We start from the raw sequence: 25,986 nt of genomic DNA, 5'->3' as shown, positions 1-25,986 counted from the left end.
TTATATGCCCTCACAGTAAACACAAATCTTTCCCATACCACATTAACACACTTAACACTTACTTATGATTACTGTTTTTTAATTTTAATTCCTGAACATTTTTGCATTTTAATTTCTACTGACATCCACCCTAACTTCAAGCACTCCTTCCTTGGAGCCACACTCTGATCCCCTGAAACTATTCCACCTCAGAAATAGTAAATTCTCATATAGTCTTGATTACAAATTAGCTCGTGTGCACTTGATAAATACGGCCATGATGTCAGCATAATAAACAAATCATCTAGTTCATAACACAGCTTTTCCCAGTACATTAATGAATTAAAAAGGGCCTGACCTGTGGTGGCGCAGTGGATAAAGCGTCGACCTGGAAATGCTGAGGTCGCCGGTTCGAAACCCTGGGCCTGCTTGGTCAAGGCACATATGGGAGTTGATGCTTCCAGCTCCTCCCCCCTTCTCTGTCTGTCTCTCTCTCTCTCTCTCTCTCTCCCCCCTCCTTTCTAAAATGAATAAATAAAAAATTAAAAAAAAAAAGATATGAATTAAAAAGAAAAGTTTAGCAATACGCACAGGCACTAAATCAACGAAGATAGATTCCTACAGAAGTGCATTCCTATAATGCTCAATGTTTAGTGGCTTCAGGAACTGCTGCAGTTGCCACTGTAATAAGCCATGGGAAGAAAATTCAAGTGTAGTATGGATCAAAAAGTGCTAAAATACTTTCTCTTTGGATATATCTGTATGGACTCATACACTGTATACATATTTATTTATAATTAAGCATTACTTTATTTTGGTATTTGGGATTTTTTTGTGGCAGAGACAGAGAGACAGTCAGAGAGAGGGACAGATAGGGACAGACAGGAAGGGAGGAAGATGAGAAACATCAATTCTTCATTGTGGTTCCTTAGTTGTTCATTGATTGATTTCTCTTATGTGCCTTGACTGGGGGACTATAGCAGACCGAGTAAGCCCTTGCTCAAGTCAGCGACCTTGGGCTCAAGCTGGTGAGACTTGCTCAAACCAGATAAGCCCACGCTCAAGCTGGCAACCTTGGGGTCTCAAACCTGGGTCCTCTGCATCCCAGTCCAATGCTCTATCCACTGTGCCACCGCCTGGTCAGGCTACTTTAATTTGTTGCTCAAACTGTTCCCCCTTAGGTTATTGGGAGTTTTTTCGGTTGGCTCCTCTGGTACTCTAACACACTTCCATCATGTGTTTTTTGTCTGTTACTTTCTGGTTCTACAACATGCTAGTGTATTTCCTGTCCCAGTCCTAGACTGAGCGATTTCCTCAGTGAGCCCTGGCAAACAGCATTAGAACCAAAGCTCTAGGTATTAGTGTGCTAGCTGTTATGGCAGTGTTATTACTTTTAGGTCCCCTCACAGACAAGAGCAAGGAAACATGTTTGTATACCAAACCCCTGTATATATAACATTCCCATACGTAATCATCTGCGTCAATATTATTAAACTTGAATTTATAGTGATGTTTCCAACTACAATCATCACATGGATTGCTCTAACATCCTCCCTCTGCTTATCTGTAAAATCCCTCTCCAATGTAAGAAAACTTGCTCCCATCATCTGCCATGCATTAATTTAATCATTCAGTTCCAGTGTAAGTATACAGCAGTATCAGTATTGTTACTGTATCTCCCCATGTATAAGATGCACATTTTTTCAGAAAATATGGGGTCTAAAATCTGGGTGCATCTTACACAGCGGTTCTAGTTTTTTTAACTTACATTTCCTGTTTTTTCGCGCTTGTATTTACACTCATTGTTGAAGACAGTGATTCGTCATCAGACACAGATGAGGACAAACTAAATGGATGGGAGTTTTGACAGTGATAAGGAGTTGTATGAATTTTATGATAAATAAAACCTGAACTCAATAACTTTAATATTTTTCTTTTTTTCAAATTTCGGGCCCCAAAATTAAGGTGTGTCTTATACCTGGGAGCGTCTCATTTATGAGGAAATATGGTAACTCTTATCCCCACAGAATATGACTATCAACAAGAATTCAGTGCTTATGCAGTTTCTTTTACCTTTAGTTTTACAGACTCCACTGACTTCCCAAGTTACTGAGGTCATTACCCTCCCCTTCAGAGGCTGTTTCATAAATTTGTAAAAAAAAAAAAAGTGTGGTCACATTCTATAGTCTATCCCGGGATTTTTTCCCTCCTAACAATTTTTTTAAGTGGCATACACTGAAGTTCATTCTTCATGCTGTAAAATTTTCAGTTTGATAAATAGTGTCATGTATTCACAATTACAGTAGCATACAGAATACTTTCACTGACATAAAAAATTCTCTGTGCTTTGCTAATTCCACCCTCTCGCCCTACTCCTCAAGCCCCTGACAATCACTCATCTTTTTACTACCTCTAGTTTTCCCTTTTCCAGGATGTCATATAATTGAATTATACAGCATGTAATCTTTTCAGACTGGCCTCTTTCAGTTAGCAATATGCAGTTAAGATCCATTGTCTTTGTGTGGATGTATAGCTCCTTTCTTTTTATCACTGAATAACATTTAATTGTATGGATGTACCACAGTTTGTTTATTCACCTATAGAAAGACATCTTGGTTGCATGTTTTTGGCAATTATGAGAAAACCTGCTATGAACAATCACCTGCAGGTGTTTGTGCAGGCATAAGTTTTCAAATCAGTTGGGTAAATAGCGAGGAGCTCAATTGCTGGATCATATGATAAAACTGTATTTAGCTTTGTTAGGAACGGCCAAACCATCTTCCAAAGTGGCTGTAACATTTTGCATTCCCACCAGCAATGTCTGAGAGTTTCTGTTGCTTTGCATCCTCACCAGCAACTGGCATTGTCAGGTTTTCTTTGGATTTTAACCATTCTTTTTTTTTCTTTTATTAATTTTTAGAGAGGAGAGAGAGAGAAAGAGAGAGAGAGAGAGAGAGAGAGAGAGAAAGGAGGGAGGAGCAGGAAGCATCAACTTCCACATGTGCCTTGACCAGGCAAGCCCAGGGTTTTGAACCAGCGACCTCAGCATTCCAGGTTGACACTTTATCCACTGCGCCACCACAGGTCAGGCTGGATTTTAACCATTCTAATAGCTAAACGTATGTTATTTCTTCTCTTAAAAAATAAAAAAAGAGCCCTGGCCGGTTGGCTCAGCGGTAGAGCGTCGGCCTAGCGTGCGGAGGACCCGGGTTCGATTCCCGGCCAGGGCACATAGGAGAAGCGCCCATTTGCTTCTCCACTCCTCTGCCGCGCTTTCCTCTCTGTCTCTCTCTTCCCCTCCCGCAGCCAAGGCTCCATTGGAGCAAAGATGGCCCGGGCGCTGGGGATGGCTCTGTGGCCTCTGCCTCAGGCGCTAGAGTGGCTCTGGTCGCAACATGGCGACGCCCAGGATGGGCAGAGCATCGCCCCCTGGTGGGCAGAGCGTTGCCCCATGGTGGGCGTGCCGGGTGGATCCCGGTCGGGCGCATGCGGGAGTCTGTCTGACTATCTCTCCCTGTTTCCAGCTTCAGAAAAATGCAAAAATAAATAAATAAATAAAATAAAATAAAATAAAAAAATAGTGAGTCTGATTGGTGGTAGCACCCTGGAGAGAGTGTTGACCAGAGATAGTGAGGTACTATGTTCAAATCCCCAAGGTCACCAGTTTGAGTGTGAGCTGACCTGGCTTGAGCGCAGGGTAGCCAGCTGGAGCATGGGATAACTGACATGATTCTAAGGTGGCTGGCTTGAACAAAGGGTCACTGGCACAGCTGGAGCCCCACCCCCCCATCAAGGCACATATAAGAAGTAATGAATGAACTAAAGTGACACAACTACAAGTTGATGCTTCTCATCTCTCTCCCTTCTTGTCTCTCTCTCTCTCTCTCTCTCTCTTTCTCTCAAAAAATAAAAAAGTGAAAAGGGTTAAATCCTGAATCAGACTTTTATTTTTGATTAGAGCTATCAAGCAGTCACATCTCTAAGAAGGATCCAGCAGCCTGTGATACTGGGCACAGCTGCTGGTGGAAATTAAACTGGGCTTGTATTTTATTAGGACTGTTATTTTTGTAGGATACCAGTTCTAAAGTTTCAGATTTTAAGTGGTCTGCTCAGCCCTATTTTTCTCATAAACCCCGCTACTTTCAGAGAGCAATTCTGTGGAAAACATGAGGTTTGTTTCCAGCAACATATTTTTGGCATTTTAGTAGAAATGCCTATACCTTCCTCTCGGACACACCATCCTATCATCTCCCCTTTCTACAGACCTTACTCCTATACTTACTCTTCATGATCAAAAAAATTCCAATTCCCTGGATCCTCTCTTCATTTATCTTTCTTTTTCCTCCTCCAGATGGGTTTACATGGCACTTAAAGGCTCCTAAATATCCTTGATTTCTCTCAGATGCCTACCCTTCTATCACACCCAACCAGCAAAACCACAGCCTTAAATCAATACTGTAATCTCCCGTCCCTACTCCTGCACTGGGTAGTTGGCCTCTGCGGAATAAAGTCAAACAATCCAGCAAAGAGCCACTACTATGCAGTCAGCTGGGCTCTCCCACCACCATCAACAATACACTCACAAATCTTTGATTTGCTTACTTCCCATTCCCCTCGGTATCTAGTCCACATTTTTTTCATTCACTTTCAGCTTTAGTACTCTACTCAAATTCAGTGAGCAAACCACCTTGCCTATTTTATCATAAAACAGGACTTATGAGACTCCATCATTATGTACGGTTATGTTCTACTCTCCACTCTCCTACTACAAACTGGTCTTTGTCCATAACATTCTTCACCTCTTCCACTACTGTAAGAATGAATAGTGTGTACTCCTCTTCTTTTTAAAACTAATCATCCTGTGCTCCTGAACCACTTTCTCCCTCTAAGCTCTACTGTCATGTCAGCCTCCCCAGCTATATTTTTATCCTTTCCCTTTTCATTTTCTCCTCAATCTCTAAGGGCAGAGTATCAAAAAATGTATACACTTTTCATAATATAAAAATTATAAAAAGAGTGGGGCAAAAGTAGGTTTATAGTTGTGAGTACATGAAACAAAAGAGTTTATTCCTGTATTATTTATTGTTCTTTTCCATATAAACAACTTTTGCTTCACTTTATATGTGCTCCTGTACTATAAACCACTGTGAATAATGCGCAGGGTTGATGGTGAACATAATGTACTTTTTTTTGAAGTGGGGGACAGAGAGGGACAGACAGGGACGGACAGACAGACAGGAAGGGAGAGAGATGAGAAGCATCAATTCTTCGTTGAGGCACCTTAGTTGTTCATTGATTGCTTTCTCATATGTGCCTTGACAGGGGGGTTACAGCAGACCAAGTGACCCCTTGCTCAAGCCAGCGACCAGGGGGTCGTGCCTGTGAGGCCACATTCAAGCTGGGCATCCCTGCATTCAAGCTGGTGAGCCAGAGTTCTAGCCAGTGACCTTAGGGTTTCGAACCTGGGTCCTCAACGTTCCAGGCCAACGCTCTTTCCACTACACCAAAACTTTACGGTAATAAAAACAGGTATGATCACTATTTAATTTGTTAAAATGTATGTTAAATTTTATATACATTCATTGGCACTCCATACCATGGACTAACATCATCTCATTCACTCTGAAGTGAATATTTCACTTCAGTATTAACCACAGAGCCAAACTAAAATGAGACTTACCTAGAAATGATACAGTAAGTCTCTAACATAGTACTTCCTAAAGGGGATTTCAGGAATAATTTTGGACTACGGGGATTTTCATCTTACATGTTGACATTAGAAGCTATTTTCCAGGTACAGTGTAACGCTATCAGCCAGCCATTAAAAAACAAAACAAAACCTGCTTAACCTTTATCCTCCTCCAAGCACTGCTTAAAGCTCTTTCCTCATCTATATTTCTCAAGAGTAATACAGTGTGTTCATAAAGTCATGGTGCACTTTTGACCGGTCATAGGAAAGCAACAAAAGACGAGAGAAATGTGAAATCTACACCAAATAAAAGGAAAACTCTCCCAATTTCATACCTATTCAGTGCAGTTCGATGTGGGCTCATGCACAGATTTTTTAAGGCTCCTTAGGTAGCTATCCCGTATAGCCTCTACAGACTCATCACTGACTGATGGCCTACCAGAACAGGGTTTCTCCACCAAACTGCCGGTTTCCTTCAACTGCTTATCCCACCGAGTAATGTTATTGGTATGTGGTGGCGCTTGTTATAAACGTGCCGATACTCACGTTGCACTTTGGTTACGGCTTCGAATTTAGCGAGCCACAGAACACACTGAACTTTCCTCTGTACTGTCCACATCTCGACTGGCATGGCTGTGGACTACTCCACACTGTAGACACAGTGTTACGACATCATCTGCGCATGCGCACATGCTGCCACATCATCCTACAGAAACTGGGAGGGTTTTCCCTTTATTTGGTGCAGATTTCACATTTCTATCGTCTTTTGTTGCTTTCCTGTGACCGGTCAAAAGTGCACCATGACTTTACGGACACACTGTATGTATTTATGTAGTAAGGTACCAAAAAGCTGCAAAATTAATATTGATATTCTAGGAGGAAAGGTCAGGCTTTCCTGTCTCGTCCCTCCTTTTGGGAGGGGAGGGAGAGGAATGTAGAAGTTTCTGGTTTGTAAAGACAATGGATCATTTAGTTTTAAAACTAAAATAAATGTTAACCGAGAAACTTCTTCTCTTTCAATGAGAGACAGAATTTACACACCACCCTACATTGATTGAAGTTCCTCCTCCTTCCTGGAATCCTGAGAGTAACATACCTCTAGGCAAAGGAGGGAAGCTGAACCCTAAAAGACTTGTAAACATCTCTGTGTTACCTTGAAGGACTTAATGTTTCTGTGTATCCCCTAAACAAATAATGTAAGCTTGTACCATGATATCATGCTCTCCCCCGCCCGTGTGTGATTGAGGGTATATAACCAACTCCTGAGATGTATTTGGGGCACATGATTTGGGTTTGCAACTGCCCCGTGTCAGCCATATGTGGCCGGCATATTTAATAAATCTCCTTTAATAAAACTCTTCAAAATTCATCTGGACTTGGTGTCTCTACGTGAACCCACATAAGTGAGGTGCAGTACTTTTCAGCATCTGGGGTACAGTACTTTACAACATTTACTGTCCTCTCTGCGTAGGCCTGTTTATTATGATTTTTTGCCCCTATCACTCAATTCAAAATGCTCTCCCTAATGTCACATTGATCTAATTTCCAAATTCAGTGGAAATTTTTCTGTGCCTATCTCACTAAACTTATCTGTCATATTTGACACTAAAAATCATTTCCTCGTTTCTGATACTTCACTCAGCATCTGTGACACCACACTCTCTTCAGTTTAGATTCCTCTTTGTTTCTTCTTAGGATCCATCCAGTCTTTCAATGTTAGTGTTGCTCAGGGTTCTGTCTTTGGTCCACTTCACTTACTCTCTCATATATGATACTTCCAGTGTTCCAACTACCACCAAGAGGTGACTCTCATGTCAGTCATGACCTAGCTCTCTCCCAAGCACAGGTCTATGCCAATCTTCCTAGGAGAAATGGCCTCACACACTATCCCTACTGAAAGAAGTGGATCCCAGACCATTATTCTGCCAGGAGACTATTTAATATGCACTGCTCACAAAAATTAGAGGATCAGGGAACATGTAGATACTCCAGTACTTTCAGCCTTTTGTATAGTGTGCATTTTCACCAATGAAATAAGTTGGTTTTGCATCTCATTTGCATAATTAAACAACTTTCTTTGACTTGTTTGCTTTTCTGATGTTCTTGTTTAAAATCAAATGCTTTTGCCCTGGCAAAAGCATTTGGCTCAGCGGTAGAGCGTCGGCCTAGCGTGCGGAGGACCCGGGTTCGATTCCCGGCCAGGGCACATAGGAGAAGCGCCCATTTGCTTCTCCACCCCTCCACCGCGCTTTCCTCTCTGTCTCTCTCTTCCCCTCCCACAGCCAAGGCTCCATTGGAGCAAAGATGGCCCGGGCGCTGGGGATGGCTCTGTGGCCTCTGCCTCAGGCGCTAGAGTGGCTCTGGTCGCAACATGGCGACGCCCAGGATGGGCAGAGCATCGCCCCCTGGTGGGCAGAGTGTCGCCCCTGGTGGGCGTGCCGGGTGGATCCCGGTCGGGCGCATGCGGGAGTCTGTCTGACTGTCTCTCCCTGTTTCCAGCTTCAGAAAAATGAAAAAAAAAAAAAAAAATCAAATGCTTTTTTAAAAAATCACTTCATATTCATTTTGAAATATCCCCTAATTTTTGTGAGTAGTATACCATAACCACCCTCATACTCCTATAGCTAATTCAACATAGGTTAGCACCTGACATGAAAGTCACCAATTCATGCCACAGCATAGTGAAAAGCTCTGCCCAACTAAGAAAGATGACAATTAACAAGGCCAATATAAGACTCTCAGGAATTTGAAAGAGAAGGAAAGAGTCAGTCAAGAGGAAAAAGAGAAGAAAACCAGCCTGACTGGTGGTGGCAGAGTGGATAAGAGTGTCAACCTGGGATGTTGAGGTCCCAGGTTCAAAACCCTGAGGATGCTGCCTTGAGTGCAGATTCACCAGCTTGAGCATGGGATCACCAAAATGATACCGACATCACTGATTTTAGCCCAAAGGTTACTGGCCTGAAGTCTAAGGTCACTGGCTTGGGCAAGGCGTCACTGGCTTGGCCTAAGTCCCCCAGTCAAGGCACAAAGGAGAAGCAACCAATGAACAACTAAAGTGATACAATTACAAGTTGATGCTTCTCATCTCTCTCCCTTCCTGCCTTTCTCTCTCTCAAAAAAATAAAAAAAAAAAGCCAGAAACTATCGACTGCAAATGAGTCACTTGAGCAGGAGAATAAAGTGAAGAGCCATGAACTCCAGCTGCTTTAATTACTTGGAGCCATCTTAACTCCAAAGGACCTGTTCTTTCTGTAAGGCTTGCTTCTTTGGCTTCTCTTCCCATAAAGTCAGATCACATGGCTAACATTCCCATTTTTACTTATCTTCAAATATATTGTAATACTCCTTACAATATTTATTTGATTCATTGCAAGAATCTAACAGAGCCAGAAACTTAAATATCAGCTTTGAGTTCTCTCTCCATCATTCCATCATATCCTATCTATGTCACTAAAAAACAACTATGCTGTTCTTTTCCAGCTATCCTTACCACTGGTCAAGTTCAGATCCTTATTTAGGTGGTCTGCTGCAACAACAGCCTTCTAAATAAGTTTGCTATCTCCAGTAATATTTCCCTTGAATCTATCTTCCAAATAGCTGTGTAATCTGACAAATACATGAACCAGTCACTTTTTATTTAAAATCTTTTGATGATTCCTCATCAAAGAATTAAGGAATAAGGAATAAGATCTAAGCTCAATAAAATATTCTACAAGGCCTCTCACAACCTTTCCCAGCTGCTCCATGACACCCACTTTAATTCCAATAACCCAAAACGGCTTATACATACAAACATATACAATAATTCTCTATATTTTTTTACCTGTACCCAGCCCCTCCTCATCCTCTACAGACTACTCATCTTTTAAGACTGACCAAGAGCCTCATTCCCTCTAAAACAGAGGTCCCCAAACTTTTTACACAGGGGGCCAGTTCACTGTCCCTCAGACCGTTGGAGGGCCAGACTATAAAAATACTATGAACAAATCCCTATGCACACTGCACATATCTCATTTTAAAGTAAAAAAACAAAACAGGAACAAATACAATATTTAAAATAAAGAACAAGTAAATTTAAATCAACAAACTGACCAGTATTTCAATGGGAACTATGCTCCTCTCACTGACCACCAATGAAAGAGGTGCCCCTTCCGGAAGTGCGCGGGGCCGCATGCAGCCCGCGGGCCGTAGTTTGGGGACCCCTGCTCTAAAAGCTGCCCCTGACTCACCACCTCCATCCCTTCCAAAGTCAGCCTGCGGTAGAGCACTTCTTGTCCTCCACACGACTCTTTTTTTTAATCTTTTTATTATTATTTATTTATTTTAGAGAGGCAGGGGGAGAGAGAGCAAACGACAGAAGAGTGGGGGGAAGAGCAGGAAGCATCAATTCCCATATGTGCCTTGACCAGGCAAGCCCAGGTTTCGAACCGGCAACCTCAGCATTCCAGGTCAACACTTTATCCACTGCGCCACCACAGGTCAGACCACACTACTCTTTTTAACGCCTCCTTTCCTCCACTCCTGCCCTGAGCTCTATGAATTCAAAGACAGCATGTCAAGTGCCTTTGCACGCCTAGGAGCTTGCAGACATTCACTAAAAGGTTGTCGCATAAATGAAATAATAAGTAAAAAGAGAACAAAGCATATATACAAACTGCCTAGCAGACTATCAGTAACTGCTCAATAAATTATCATTACTATTGTCTATTTTTCTGCAAGTATTATTAAATTCACTTGATTTTTTCAATTATCAACTGATACTTTTAAAGCTAAATTTTTGAAAAATTTGACAAAGAAATCCTGGGGAAAGTTCAGTTTGGTTTTTAAATTCCTTGATTTTAAGAGTCAATTTCCTGTCACCCCCCCCCCCAATTTTTAAAAAGACAATTGTATTGGCAGGCAAGCAAATATTTATTGAGATATTTGTTCAACCCTAAGAAGTACAAGAAATCAGAGAAGCAATTAAACTTAGGTCTAATGACTGTTGATACTAAGGAGCAGGAAAATTAAGCATATCAAAAGTTCAACCTATTTGGTTAGATACTGTTAATAATGCCTTAATTAAAAAGTGCAATTTACTATTTCATTGCTTCCTACCATTCCCAATCTACACTTCTCTCGTTTTCCTTCTAAGTTGCCCTAAATTAGCATAAAGAGGATGTCTGGGCTTTTCTGCAGCATTAGTGTGCTCCTGTACCACTCCTCTCCAGAGGAGTCAACTATTCTTCAAAAAGCTCTAAACGTGATCATCGCATTTTATCTATTTGAGATAATTCTCATACAAATTGGAATAGGCAATTCAGTATAGCAGAAAGAGCACTAAGTTTAGAAATCAGTGAAAATTCTCAACCCCGGCTTGTGACTGGCAAAATCTAACCTCTAGATGCTCCCACTTTCTCAGATCTAAGATGAAAATTCCACCATCTTGTCCAAGTCTACTTGTATCAAAATGCTTTGTAGCCTGACCAGGAGGTGGCACAGTGGATAGAGCGTCGGACTGGGATGGGGAAGGACCCAGGTTCAAGACCCCGAGGTCGCCAGCTTGAGTGCAGACTCATCTGGTTTGAGCAAAGCTCACCAGCTTGGACCCAAGGTCGCTGGCTCAAGCGAGGGGTTACTCAGTCTGCTGAAGAAGGCCCGCGGTCAAGGCACATATGAGAAAGCAATCAATGAACAACTAAGGTGTTGCAACGCGCAATGAAAAACTAATGATTGATGCTTCTCATCTCTCTCCGTTCCTGTCTGTCTGTCCCTGTCTATCCCTCTCTCTGACTCACTCACTGTCTCTGTAAAAAAATAAATAAATAAATAAAATTTAATCAAGAAAAATTTAATCAAAATGCTTTGTAAAGTATCCAATAGTGATAACTTCACAGATATGAAAATGAATTATATTACGGTAATCAAATCCATTGTCAAATTCATGAAAATGCTTTAAATCGGAATAAAGTTATCCTCATAAATAAGTCTAAACTTGTCACATTTGTACTTACACAAAGATGACAAGAATTATAAAAATAAAAGGAAAGAAACATGCCTCAGTGTTTCAACAGTTGGTGTGTGACTTCTAAGCAAAAGGATTTAAAATATTTTTTTTTTTTTTTTTTTTTTTTTGCCTGACCTGTGGTGGCGCAGTGGATAAAGCGTCAACCTGGAAATGCTGAGGTCGCCGGTTTGAAACCCTGGGCTTGCCTGGTCAAGGCACATATGGGAGTTGATGCTTCCAGCTCCTCCCCCCTTCTCTCTCTCTCCTCTCTCTCCCTCTCTGTCTCTCTCTCTCCTCTCTAAAAAATGAATAAAAATAAATAAATAAAAAAAATTTTTTTTTTTAACATATAGACTACAAACCCTGCTATTCCTCTGCAATCCAAAACAACTCTGTCTCTGTCTGGTGTTAACATTAATCCCTTCAGGAACCACACACACTACTTCCAAAAAGTGATTTCAACTTAGAAGAATAACCTCTTAAAAACAGAATGTGGCCAGACAAGCAGAAGAAACCAAGATATTTCCATTTCAAAGATAAGGAAAATCCTCAGTCTGGAAAATTATCATCAATCCTTTAAAACTCTGTAATATAAAAAATACTCTGTGGGCAGTAGTTTTTAATGGTAAAGTGTCTCAAAATGCTTAGATAAAAACAATGCAGCACAATGACAGGTTAAATAAAATTCACTATTTTGGGACTTCAAAGTTTTATTAACCACTACCTATGACACTTCCCCTTCACTCCCTCACCCCTGGACAGGGATGCCCAGTAGTTTTGGTGTGGTTCATTCAGAAGGCACAGAGAAAAACAATAAGGGGAAAAAAACCCAACACATTAAAATAGCAAGGCAAGAGGAAGAGGCAGTAGTGGAAGGGGGAAAGAAAGACTGTTTGCAAGAAGAGGGAAGGGAGAGACAAAGGAGAGATAGAAGAAAAGAGACAGAAAAGTAAAAGGATGACAAACAACAAAATCTGTTCTTCTGGAAATAATGGCTTATGTTTGTAAGAGTGAAGTTTCCAGAAAGTGAATCTTAGTATTACACAACAGAAAGTAATACAGAGGCCAACAGGAAAAATAATTGAGACAGCAGTGTCATAAATATCCCAAACGTCAACCAATTTCAAACAAGCATGTACTTTTCCTTAACCCAAATCATCAATTTTATGTAAAAGGAGTTAGTACAACTAATGAAGCCATATTACAGTGCTAAATAGACTGCAATCATGAATCTTAGATATCATGGAAATTCAGAGCTGGAAATTTCCTTCCCAACCATCTTGCTCAACTCCCTTATCACTTAGAGAAGAAACTGAGGCCCTGTTTTGTAACATGCCTAAAATCAAATGATTGCAGGACTCAGGAAAGCTAGGACTCTTTGTTCAATAATCCTCTTTATCTTCTGCCTCTGCTTTTTACAAGCTAATTATTAACCATCAACCATAAATTTAAAATAAAGTTTTGTCAAGTCTAACAAAAAGCTTTTTGGCAGCCAGATCAGAAGTCAACACTCATAACACTGTTCACACAAATTTCAACACAAAATTAAATGATAGCCTTAACAGGGTACTAACAAAATGTCCTAACTTAAGAAACAAAGCCAATATTTTGAAATTTTCAGTCCTGTAGATTAAGAAGCATATGGAAAGTTTTTCTCTCCATCTATGGATAAAAAAAAAAAATATTCAACAAGGCCTTTCTTTTTTTATACGTGATTATCTGCAACCAAATCTTTGGTAGATTTGTCGCCATCCTCATTTCTGATTAAATAGTAACTTATTTGTCAAGGTTCTTCTCAAATTTCAGGCCTGTATACTTTAACAATTTAATCACCATGATTGTTTATACCCCCATATCCATGTCACTAGGATCTGATTAAGACCCTTCCTTTGTAGCCAATCAAAACGAGGCTGTTTCGAATGCAAAAGCTCCAGATTCAGGTTTGGGGCCTAAAAAACTGGATTTGTTTCCAGGCAGATACACTGGATTGTCCCTTCCCCCACGTAAACATGGGCTACATTTCAAAAATTCCCACAGCAATTTATAATTTTATATAAAACTGATCTGTTTAAAGCTATGTTTTAATAACAGTGGACATTGATGAGGAAGGTACGAGACAAGCACAAACCTAAGGCTTTTTTTTTAAACTGCAGTTGTAAAACATAAGTCAATTTTATTTTAAATACTAAATAACAATTTTTTAAAATCTGTTTTCAACCAGACTTCATTAAACGCCAATACGTAAATATAGGGCATTTCAAAGCAACAGCGGCAAATTTCTCTGCTCCCCGAAAAAAAGACGCGGACTCCTGAGGGTTTCTACCTCTATTACTTCCAGTTGCCTTTAGTAAGACACATTGATGGCAAACTTGGGCTCCTTGTTCTTTTGTCCCCCTCGACAGTCTCTAGCGTAATTTAGGACAAAATCCTCCACTGATTACTTCTTCCCCTACATATCTCTTATCTCCCGTTAATTATAAATTATACCTCGGAACCGTGCCTCTCTTCCCCCTCCGTAAGAAGAGAATCCCTGACCCACCGCCACCTGGAGAACAATGTAACCCAACTCTGAGTCCCTGGATTCCTCCATCCAAGCCCTAAGATTTATCTTCAAATTAAATCAGAAAACGAGTTGTGTCCTGTCATCCTGAATTCCCTCAAGGTGTCCTCCTCCCGGCCTAGGATTACCCGCTCCATTATGCCGAGCAGCAGTATACACTCACCTTCCTTTTCCAAGCATCTGGCCCCTTGCCCTCGCACCTTTCACCACGACCCCCATCCCACCCTCGGAGAAGCAGCACAGGCGGCGAGTCACCTCCAAGGGCGCCCAGCCCAGGAAGAAGGGGGTCAGGGGCTGGTCAAGAGTCGGCAGCGACGGCAGGACACTTCGGGTCAGTGGCCCCACTCCCACCGCAGGACACACGCCCAGTACCTTTGTAGTGCACCCGCAGGTTGTTCTGAGAGAGGCCGATGTAGCTGAACTTGTCCTTCGGGCTCCAAGACCGAGGCAGGGGCGTCTCCTGCTCGTCCACGGCCGGGTAGAGGCGCTTCAGCCGCCGCTGCAGCTCCTTCTCCTGCTCGTTCAGGGCCGAGTCCCCGTGAGGGAAGGGGGCCGCCGCGATGCTGCCCGCCAGGGTTGTGGTGCCTCCGGCCGGGCCGGGAGCGAGACCCGAGGGCGCGGGGGACGCGCTGGCGGGGGCGGCGACCGAGGCGGGAGGTGGGGGCGGCGGGGGCGGCGGCGGGGCCGCGGTGGCCGGGGGTGGCGGCGGGGGCGGAGGCGGGTGGAGGAGCAGGGTGGCCGCGGCGGCCCCCAAGCCGCCGCCGCCGCTGCCCGCGCCACCACCGGGCGAGCCCGCTGGAGAGGAGCCGGCGCTGACGGCCGGGGGCGCCGGCAGAACGACTCCGGAGACCGGGGCCACGGCTGCTGGCGGTGGCGGCGGCGGCTGCTGCTGCTGCTGTTGTTGCTGCTGCGGCTGCGGCGGCGGCGGCTGCCCGGACATCCCGGCCGCGACTCAGCCTGCGGCCACCTCCACCTCTTCTCTCCTTCCTCCTTTGCTTCCCGGGGGCGCTGTCGCTGCGGCCGCCGGCACCAGGCGCTCAGTCCGCCCGCCCCGGAAGCAGGCGGCGGGCCGCGCGCCGAGGGAGAGCGCGACGGTTGGGGGGGCTCGGAGACGGGAAGTGGGCGGCAGGCCCGGGAGGCCCCGAGAGAACACGGGCCGGAGCGCGGGCCCGGACCGAGACGCCGAGGGCGAGGGGCGAGGGGCGAGGGCGAGGGCGAGGGCGCGGCAGGAGCGCAGCAGAGAAGGCGCGGTGGCAGCCGCCGCGGCCGCGGCTCTCGCGGCTGTTTCTCGGCGGGCGGGCCCGGCCGGCGCGAGACGCTGCGCGCTGGTGGCGCTGGGCTAGGGGGCGGGCACCAAGCGCGTGAGCGGAGCGAGGGGCGGGGAGCGGGGCGGCGGGGGTCGGGCGTGCTGGCCAGGCGGAGGGGTTGAGGCGCACGGCCAGAACCACGGAGACCCCTCTCCCCGGCCTGCGGGTCGCTCGCGAGCCAGGCGCGGCGTTTCGGGCGCGGGGTCCCTGCGGCGGTTTCCGCCTCCCCCCGAGCCCGCCGCCGTCCCCAGCCCGTCTCGGCCCTCCTCGAGAGAATCTCCTCCTACTTTACTTCTTTTTGTTGTCGTCGCCCCACCTCCTCACCGTTGGGTTCCCGCTGGAGCGGTAGTGCAGCTTCTCGCACAGGCGAAAGTAATCGAGCTCCGCTGGGGCCGCCGCGACCACGGCCCGCGGGCGCCCCCGGAGCGCTCGGGTTCCGGGAACCCAAATCGGGTCCCCGAGGTAAGCAGTCGGGAGAGTGCCCACGAGTTCCCCAAGACAGATTCCCTATGAACCTATGGTATTTCCTACTTCACAGTATTTAATACCTTAACATTATCGAAGGGGGTGTGAAAACCATTTCTGAAGGCAAAGTCTCCCCTTTAAAAATAGTGAGCATTGTATTAATTAATTTTATGAGGATTTAAAGTGAACTTATAGTGGTGTAACAGGTATCCTAGAAAAACCTGGCACTTCACAGCGCAGTTAGAAGACAAGGTTATAGTGGGTAGTTAGGTAGGGCTTTTAGAGACGTCAAAACATTTTATAGGCTCGTTAATTTTCATAACAAGCCTCCTTAAGTAGCAAAGAATTATGCTCATTTTTAAAACAAGAAAATATTCACTGAAGTCAGCAGAGTCAAAAATAAGATTTCCTACTTTGCAATTTCCAATGGTGCATTGCTTGGTCCACGAATTTGGCACAAGTTTCCAAGTGTTGCTCTCGGACCCATCCTAGCATTACTATTTCCTTTTCACCGCTCCCCTTTATTTATGTTATCTTTTCCTTAGCGGGCAAAATTGAACTTTTATACGTGTAAACTACACGACAAATTCTGTTTGCTTCCAAAGATATTATGACAGTAGTTGGGCAAATAAGCAAGTAATCATTTGCTGAATAGAGAATTATTTATTTTGTTTTGATGACGGTAGATAAATAGTGATTTAACTGAAAGCCCTCAATGCCTGGCCAGAACTTATAGTCATTTGGTCTAATTTCTCCCTGAATTACCCAGGCAAGTAGATGCCCTGTTGTTCTTTAATAAAAATGTCTGATAATTCTAACCTATTGTTTGATGACTTTTTCTAGCCAACATACTTTAAATTACATTGTAATTTACAATGTAAAATGTCATTGTATTTAACTTATTCTAAAACTTTTACTTATATTGCAGTAACAATGAGTTGAATGTAAGCCAATCTATTTATTGTTGACTAGCCAAGGTAGAATAAATGGGCTCCAAGCCTCATCATTTAAACTTTCTTAAAATTCTCATCAGGGTTTTATTTGTGAAGGTATACTTTTTTTTTCTTCTGTCAGCACACTTGGAAACTATTTAGAACTTTACATATCCTGGCAATGGTTGAGAGAATAAAAGTATCTGAGCCTGACCAGTGGTGGCACAGTGAATAGAGTGGTCACCGGCGTGAGTGTTGGCGTGAGCCCAAAGGAGGTTGCTGGCTTGAGCAAGGGGTCACGGTCCTTCCTTCCCCTGTCAAGTCAAGGCACTTATGAGAAGCAGCTAATGAACAACTGAAAGTGCCACACTATGAGTTGATGCTTCTCATCTCTCTTCATTCCTGTTAATCTCCTTCTCTCTTAAAAAAAGAATAGAAGTATCTGACATTTTGTTGGACACTTTTTATGGGAATGACTGGTTTTCTTTAAAAAAAGTAATCTCAAGTAATAAATTATTTCATTTTAGGGGAGAATGCTGTGACATGGGCACATCTTATAGCGAAGGTGGCAGAGTACATTAATAATGTCATTTTAAAAAGCTACATATTTGGTGATATTTATAGAGACATGAAGGCCTTCCTGCCTGTTGACTTATTTCCACCAAAAAATTGAAACCAAGTTACAAAATCTAAAATGTGGAAGAAATTTAGGCCTAAAAGTGTTCAACAGAAAGTACTGATGGATGAAAAACAGAAGCAAACTAAATGCTCAGCAGGAAGGGACCAGTTGAGGAAAGCATCATATATCCCTCTCTCTGGAATTAGGACAGCAGTAACACCTGTAGCACATTTGTTCAATTTTTTTTTAAGTGCATCCCCTCTGGGCAGGGAAATTACCAAAAGAATGAGGTCAACAAGTTAGAAAAAGATACTTGCTTGTCTTAACTTAATGGTGATTGTGCTCAATTGCAGACCCACGCCCTCCAGGCCTCTTGCACATATCCAGGCTGAAGTAAATATATGGCCTCTTTAAAAATGGTTTTGAAGACATGGAAAAGTGATTTGGATGTGCTACATGGAACAAGGCTACAAAATAATTTTATGTTGCCAAAATTGTTACTAAAGTGACATGAAGGAAAATCCCAAACTGTTTTAAAATGGAGAATTGCAATACATAATTAAAAGTAAGTTTTTATTGTGAAATATTAAACTTGTACATAGAGATAAGTGGTAAAAATCCAGTAACCTTGATCTTAACACTTTTTGTACCTGCTTCCAGTCTTTACCATTTATTGCTTTAATAATATGTATCCATCTGCTGAGGTGCTCAGTGGTCAACAATAGGACACTATTCTAGCTTTCTTAAGCAGCAGGAACTTATTGGAAAGGTATTGGGTGGTTCTTAGAATTGACCAGAAGGCTGGACAGCCAGCCCATATTCAAAAGGAAGAGGTTATTCCAAGGGCCTGAATACCAGAAGGTGGGGCTCATATGGCTGTCTTTGGAAGTTGCCTATCATTGGGTCGTTGCAACTTGCAGTGAACCTAGGGAGACTGCTCCTGCCACACACATATCAAATACAGTAGTACCTTGAAATACAAATTTAATTTGTTCTATAACCGAGCTCGTAAGTCAGTCAACTCATATATCAAACTGCCGATACTGGATCCATGCACCAACGCGCCAACTAGTGGCAGCTTCCCATATCACTACTCATATCTCAGAATTTCACTCAGATCTCGAACAAAAATACAGACCGAGTTGCAGCTCGTATATTTAAAAAAAAAAATTTTATATGTTTGTCTGTTCGTATCTCAAGGTACCACTGTATAGCTCTAGACCAGAGACTGGCAAACTTTTTTTATAATGGATCAGTAGGAAATATTTTAGGCTCTACAGGCCCTATGGTGCCTGTCACAACTACTCAGCTTTGCCGTTGTGGATGAAAAGTAGCCATAGACAATCCATAAACTAATGGATATGGCTGTGTTCCAATAAAATTTTATTATAAAAAATGGCAGCAGGCTAGATTTGGCCTACAGGCTATACTTTTAATCCCTGTTCTGGACCATTTTAGCAGTATTCCTTATAAACTATTCTTAATCCTTAATGACAAGACAAAGTCACTGACAATAAAATCCCCAGAGTCAGTAATTTCACTTTATTACCAACAATGAGTGCTCCGTCCTAGACAAGCCTATGCCATATGTGAATGGAGTCAGGCTATCTTGGCAGCTAATGTGTAGGACATTGAAATGGATGGCAAACAGCCCAACAATACCAAACAACTACACCAGGATAAAGTCCAAATTGGGAGTAGTGCTCTGTCGGCATTTATTAAGCACCTATTGTTTTTGGAACCTTATGTTGGGTTCTGGGCATGGAGGAAATCAAAGAGGAAAGAGGGATTACAAAGACAATTAAGGCTGCAGTGAACAAAGTACAGTTGAAGAGGCAAGATTGGTATATGTCAGTTAGAGCAGCTCTTCTCAAACTTAAATGTGGGGATTTGACAAGTGGACCCAACAGTCTGCATTTCTAACAGGCTTCCAGGTGATGCTGCTGCTCCGGGTTCACGGACCATCCTCTGAGCAGCAAGGACCTAAAGAATAAAGAAACAAAGGCTACAAAGAGCCCAAGGCCCAGTAGATAAAATCTAATTATCTAATTTTCTTGGCCAGACTGTGTGTGTGTGTGTGTGGGGGGGGGGGGGGTGCTTGCTATAACCACAAAACCAAGAGAGTATTTCTGGGGCTTGGGGTTCAGAGTGAAAAGAATCTGTATGATCACATGGTATAACAAGTGCATTATTCCATATATGTGGAAAAACTAAAGTGATTACATGAGGAAACTTTGACATGTTCTAGAAGAATCTGAACAAAAATTGCAATTTTTGGCTTAAAGAATCTGAACTAACAAGTATATAACAAATGAGTCTACTATCAATCTCCTGGTTTTCCTCTTAATTTTTCCTTCTCCTTTTTCTAAGTCCACTGTAACTCATTTGTCAAAACTCATGCTTTTTTCTTTCATTTTTATTTTTATGTTCCCTCTTGTTTTCTTATAGCAATATGAAAAGTGCCTTCAAAATGGAGTAACAGTAGGGAGCAGATAGCAAAAATTCACTTCCTCTGCACTGTCTCCCTCAGTGTTGTCAGGCAGGCACAATGAAGTTCTTGATGGAATCATGGAATGCGAAGGCTGCCCCAGAATTCCGAGTTCCACACAATGCCACCTACTGGCCTAGGAAATGGCTGTGGATTCAGTGTATTCTATAGGATGCAGGCTGTCAAAATCATGGCTGTTTTAGTCTATTCAGTCTGTTGTAACAAACACCCTAGATTGGGTGGTTTATAAACAACAAGCATTTATTTCTTACAGATCTGGAGGCTTAAGAAGTCCAAAATCCAAGCACCAGCAGATTCACTGTCTGATCAAAACCTGCTTCCTGGTTCATAAATGGCCATCTTCTCACTGAGGTCTCTCTGGAACCTCTTCACAAGGGCGCTAATCCCATTCATGAGGGCTCTACCCTCATGGCCTAATCACATCTCAAAGGTCCCTGCCTCTTAATACCACATTGGGAATTAGGTTTCTACATATGAATTTGGGGGAGGGGACACAAATTTTCAGTCTATAGTAACAAAGTTAGAAAAGACACAGGAAAAAGGGAAGATGCAAACAAAAAAAATAAAGAGATGTGGGGGTGTCCTTAACTTGTAAGCTATATAGCTTGCCTGCCCTTCCGAGGTTAGCCCTCTATTCCTGAGACATAGGCTGCATTTCAGTCATGATTTATTGAATATCTAGTATATGTATATAATACATAGTGCTAGGCATCAGGTGGACTTTAATAAAAGAAGACGAAGCTAAGGCCCTTGTCCTCAAGAAGTTTATAGTTTTGTGGGAAAGAACATAATTTACACAACCAGTTTTTCAGGGTAAAGTGTGAAAAGTGCTATAATAGAGATAAGACTCATGGCTATTTTTCTAATATTTCAGGAAAAGTAATTCTCCAGTCTAACCCATTATGATAAGTAAAATGAATTAGTTTTTCAGTTTAACTTTTATTTGCACTTAGTTTACAACATGGAGATATAATACAAATATATCATGATGGTCTTCAAAGATGGTGCAAGGCCTAATTTGCAATTTAAGTAAATATTTTTAAAAAATGAAACAGTTAATTTAATAATTCACAATATTTTTTTCTTTTTCTTTTTTTTTATTAATTTTTTATTTTTTTTTTTTTTAATTTTTTTTTTTCTGAAGCTGGAAATGGGGAGAGACAGTCAGACAGACTCCCGCATGCGCCCGCCCGGGATCCACCCGGCACGCCCACCAGGGGCGACGCTCTGCCCACCAGGGGGCGATGCTCTGCCCCTCCGGGGCATCGCTCTGCCTGGACCAGAGCCACTCTAGCGCCTGGGGCAGAGGCCAAGGAGCCATCCCCAGCACCCGGGCCATCTTTGCTCCAATGGAGCCTTGGCTGCGGGAGGGGAAGAGAGAGACAGAGAGGAAGGAAGGGGGGTGGTTGAGAAGCAAATGGGTGCCTCTCCTATGTGCTCTGGCCAGGAATCGAACCCGGGTGCCCCGCATGCTAGGCCAACGCTCTACCGCTGAGCCAACCGGCCAGGGCCCACAATATTTTTTTCGTTATGGCTATTTATTTTATGCTTGGTTATTAATATTTTAAACATTTTTGTTTGTTTTCTTAAGTGTCTTTCAAGATGTGGAAGGAAAAATATGCCTAGCAATATGTGAGGCTTTTTCAAATTGTCATATCTCAAAGATGTCAGAACATCGTTATCTTTAAAAGCAGTTGTTTCAAAGACTTCTTTAGTATTGCTTTCATCTGCAATTAGTTTCTCTTACAAATATTTACCTTAGAAATAAATAGCAATTATTTAAATTGCTATTAAGTGGCATTGACTATGGAATTTCTGGTCTGTCTCCTAGTATCTCCAACATTCTCAGTCCCTCACATGTGCCTTATGCCACTGTCCGTCAGAAATCTTCTCAGATAACTGAGTTTCAGCATTCTTAAGAGACAAAACATTTCTATAGCATAGTATGCTGTGCTGTGCAGGAGGCATGGTACAGAGTTGCAATTACAGATGGATTTTAGGGGGAGATTTATTATGATTGATAACAATTAAAAATAATGCAAAACCAAAAGGGGTTTGAACTTATGTAACCTAAAGTAGAATAAAGAAGAATCAACACAAAAATAAGCTACACAACATCACTAGATGAAGAAACATCAGCCTGGGTTCTAGAGTAATAGCTGGTTAAAGCAATAGACTAAGAAAAAGAGAAGCATGAGTATGTATCAATCTCACCAAACTGTGGAGGAATGCATCACCAGACTGGGAAGCCTCAGCCTGGGCTCCAGAGTCGGCCACTTGCCATGTGCTCTGACAAGAAAGGGTTCTCTAGACTTTCAGGGATGGTCTGAGACCCTGCCTATATTTATAACAAAATTTTGACTGGAAGTTATTACATGAGGGCCTTTCATGCATAACCTCTAGGAAAAAAGTAAGGTCACAACATTCTGAGATGATTAACTTAGGCCTGCAATCAAGTGATAAGAACATCTTCTGTGGCTTCAGGGAAGTCTGACTGAAGATCATCCCCCCCTGGCTTCAGGGGAAACTGCAGCAGGTTCTTATCCCACCCTGAGTAAATGAGTCAGTCATTCCTGCAGCCATTTTCTCTGACCCTTTTTGTTCATGTTCAATTGAGTTCAATTGAACTCAAACAGTATAAACAGTATATATATACTGCTCACAAAAATTAAGCAACATTTCAAAATGAATATGAAGTGATAAAAGCATTTGATTTATTTTTTATTAAACAAGAACATCAGAAAAGCAAACGACAAGTCAAAGTTGTTTGATTATGCAAATGAGATGCAAAACTTGTATTTCACTGGTGGAAATGCACTATACAAAAGGCCGAAAGTACTGGAGTATCTGCATGTTCCCTGATCTAATATTTGTGAGCAGTGTGTATCCTGTTCCCCCACATATGCCATCCCATAATATTCCGTAAGTATAATGAAAATCTACAAGATTAGAGAACAACAAAGCCACAGTGACATGGGGGGTATTGGGTCGTTGGCTAGGCTACTCAGTGACCAAGTACATATTTTTATGCTTATTTCCACTAACCTCATCACACATGTAATGCAGTTTGTGCTTAGCAAATTGTATGAGCCACACTAACCAGATCCTTCTGGCCTCCTAAAAATAGTCAAGACTGGGTATTCAATGTGAGTATAAGTGTGCAAGTACTGTCCCATTCAGATCCTTCAAATATGCACATCCCTCTTTATCTTGGTACGGTTGGATAAGCACACATATATGGTAGACCCAAAAATTCTCAAATATCCACCTGTGCACCTGTGAATGTGACCTTATTTGGAAAGATCTTTGCAGATGTGATTAAATTAAGGATCTCAAAATGAGGTGATTCTGAATTATCTTGCCGTGCCCTAAAGCCAGTGGCAAGTGTCCTTATAAAGAGAAGCAGAGGGAGATTTGAGACAGACAGATGAGGAGAAGGCACATGCAGAGAAGACCATATGAAGGTGGAGCAGAGAGAGGCAGACACAAGCCAAAGAGGCCAATGGCCACCAGAAGCTGGGAGAGGCAAAGAATGGATTCTGCCCCACAGAACTGGAGGAAGTGCAACCCTGTTAGCACCTTGGTCTCCAACTTCTGACTTTCATAATGATGAGAGAATACACTACTGTTGTTTTGAGCCAAGCCACCAGACTTGTGGGAATTTGTTATGGCAGCCACACAGTACTTTTTTTAATTATAGGGAAAAAAGTTGTACAAAGTGTTAAGGTTAAGTATACTATGTATTGTGGAAGCAAAAGTAATACATTAACTCATGTCCCTCGTCAAAATTGCAATACTTTTTATTGAATGTATTTTTTTAAGATTCAGAGTTCCTGAGTCAATGTAAATTGTGTACATCAAATCTAGGTTTACTACTTGTCTTCATGATTCTCATTATATCTCTGGGTTCTGACCATATTCAGTAAAGGAAGGGGTTATAAGCAATCTGGTTTGATGGGAAATTAATTTTATGATTGGGGTATGAACTGAAATGGTTCTTCCATTGAGCAGAAGTTATAAATGCCATAACACTGCCTTAAGGACATTATTAGAGGGAAACCTTGACTGCCACAGCTCAGGGCTATTATTTTAACCATTACATGCTTAATATCATATGTATTATGTTTTAACAACCATTTAAAAATCTGACCCCAGCCTGACCAGGTGGTGGCGCAGTGGATCAAGTGTCGGACTGGGATGCAGAGGACCCAAGTTCAAAACCCTGAGGTCACTGGCTTGAGTGTGTGCTCATCCCACTTGAGCGCCAGCTCACCAGCTTGAGTGTGGGGTCGCTGGATTGAGCATGGGATCATAGACATGTTCCCATGGTTGCTGACTTGAAGCCCAAGTCACTGACTTGAAGCCAAGGTCACTGACTTGAACAAGGGGTCACTCACTCTGCTATAACCCCCCACCACCGGCCGAGGCACATATGAGAAAGCAATCAATGAACAACTAAAGTGCCGCAATGAAGAATTGATGCTTCTCATCTCTCTCCTTTCCTGTCTGTCTGACTCTTTCTGTACCTCTCTTTGACTCTGTCTCTGTAAAAATAATAAAAATAGTAATATTAATAATAAATAAATGAGTGAAAATCTAACCCCATAAGGCAGGGGTCTCAAACTCGCGGCCCGCCGAACAATTTTGTGCGGCCCGCAGACTAATCCACGGACTTACTTAATTTTATCCAAAATATTTTGAACTTCGTGGATTAGTCTGCGGGCTGCACAAAATTGTTTGGCGGGCCGCGAGTTTGAGACCCCTGCCATAAGGATAACTTTGTAGGATAGGTCAGGAAACATTAGGTTTCCTAGCAGCAGAGCTTGAGATGGGGTTTCTGAAGCAAGTGATTTTTTTTTTCTGGACAGAGAGTCCTCTCATGTTTGTATTGCTAAAGGGTGTTGGAATTTCACGAATCTTGTAAATCATATTATGGAGATACAATCAGCAAATGCTTGAAAATTTTCATAAGAATAATCTGGAAAGAGTGTCTTTTGTAAAGAAATCTGTTTATAGCATGCATGTGTAAGCAGGGGCAGTTACGATTTTGGCTGTGCTGCTGTGCTCAGTGCTGACCTCCATCCTGTTTGTTTTCATGGTCTGTAGGTCTTCTTCCACTTTCTGTTGGCCCCATGAATATCTGTCTGTGTCAGTGTGGTTTACTTTAGTCTGTAAGGTTATAGTAGGTACAGGTCACATCTATTTATTGTTTTCTGTGTAACACATTGCACAATTATCTATTTAATAACTGCTTCTTGATGCTGTGCAAATACCTCACTATTTGCTTTTTCTAATGGCAGTCATGTTCTACTTAATAATTGCCCAGGCTTTAAATGAATGACTCAGGCATCATCCTAAGCAGGACGTGCACATTCACATACCTCTAGGAGCCAGGCGGATAATGTAAAAGAGGGAACCAGGTTAGGTACATATAAAACAACAGAGAGCTGTGGAGGTGTAAAAGAACAGAGAGCGTAAAGGAATACAAATCGGGATGTTTGAAGCACTACATGGACTGAACAAAACTTTTCTGTGGCTTGGATTCCAGCTAATGGGTCGCCAGTTACTAAAGGCTGGTCTGAACTCAAAGCTGGAAATTGAGGCCAATTATAGGTCTCCTGAATGTGTTCTGCTGCCACATCTCTGCCTGGCTCACCAAGGATCCCCAAACTGTTGTTATTTGCATCTGCCCACAGTGGGTGGTTGGGAGCACCAGATTTTTTCGGTCACACTGTTGTGCCTGTAGAACCAGACCTAGAGATCTTGAGATACTTCCTGATTTGAAGTACTTTCTGATCTTAGGTGCCCCATTGCTTAACACAAGCAAGAGAAACACCTTAAAGCCCATTTCCTAGTCTGGTGCCGTACATCTTAGTAGGTGCTCCTTAAATATGTACTTGTTGCTGTTCCAAACAAGCTAAATTAATAATGCTTGATTCC

General features: G+C 42.5%; 1 protein-coding gene across 1 annotated transcript in view; it reads right to left on the bottom strand.

Moving 5' to 3' along the window:
• RANBP9 (RAN binding protein 9) overlaps nucleotides 1-15,287 on the bottom strand; it is a 102,161-nt gene extending 86,874 nt beyond the window's left edge. Inside the window, exon 1 of the mRNA XM_066268358.1 lies at nucleotides 14,587-15,287. Within this exon, the coding sequence (XP_066124455.1) occupies nucleotides 14,587-15,154 (568 nt within the window). The 5' untranslated portion in view covers nucleotides 15,155-15,287. The remainder of the gene's footprint in view (nucleotides 1-14,586) is intronic.
• Between the last annotated feature and the right edge of the window lie 10,699 nt (nucleotides 15,288-25,986).

Source organism: Saccopteryx bilineata, chromosome 3 (assembly GCF_036850765.1).
Source record: "Saccopteryx bilineata isolate mSacBil1 chromosome 3, mSacBil1_pri_phased_curated, whole genome shotgun sequence".
NCBI lineage: Eukaryota > Metazoa > Chordata > Mammalia > Chiroptera > Emballonuridae > Saccopteryx > Saccopteryx bilineata.
Note: the sequence above shows the minus strand (reverse complement) of the source record. Positions and strands in the feature narration are given on the sequence as shown.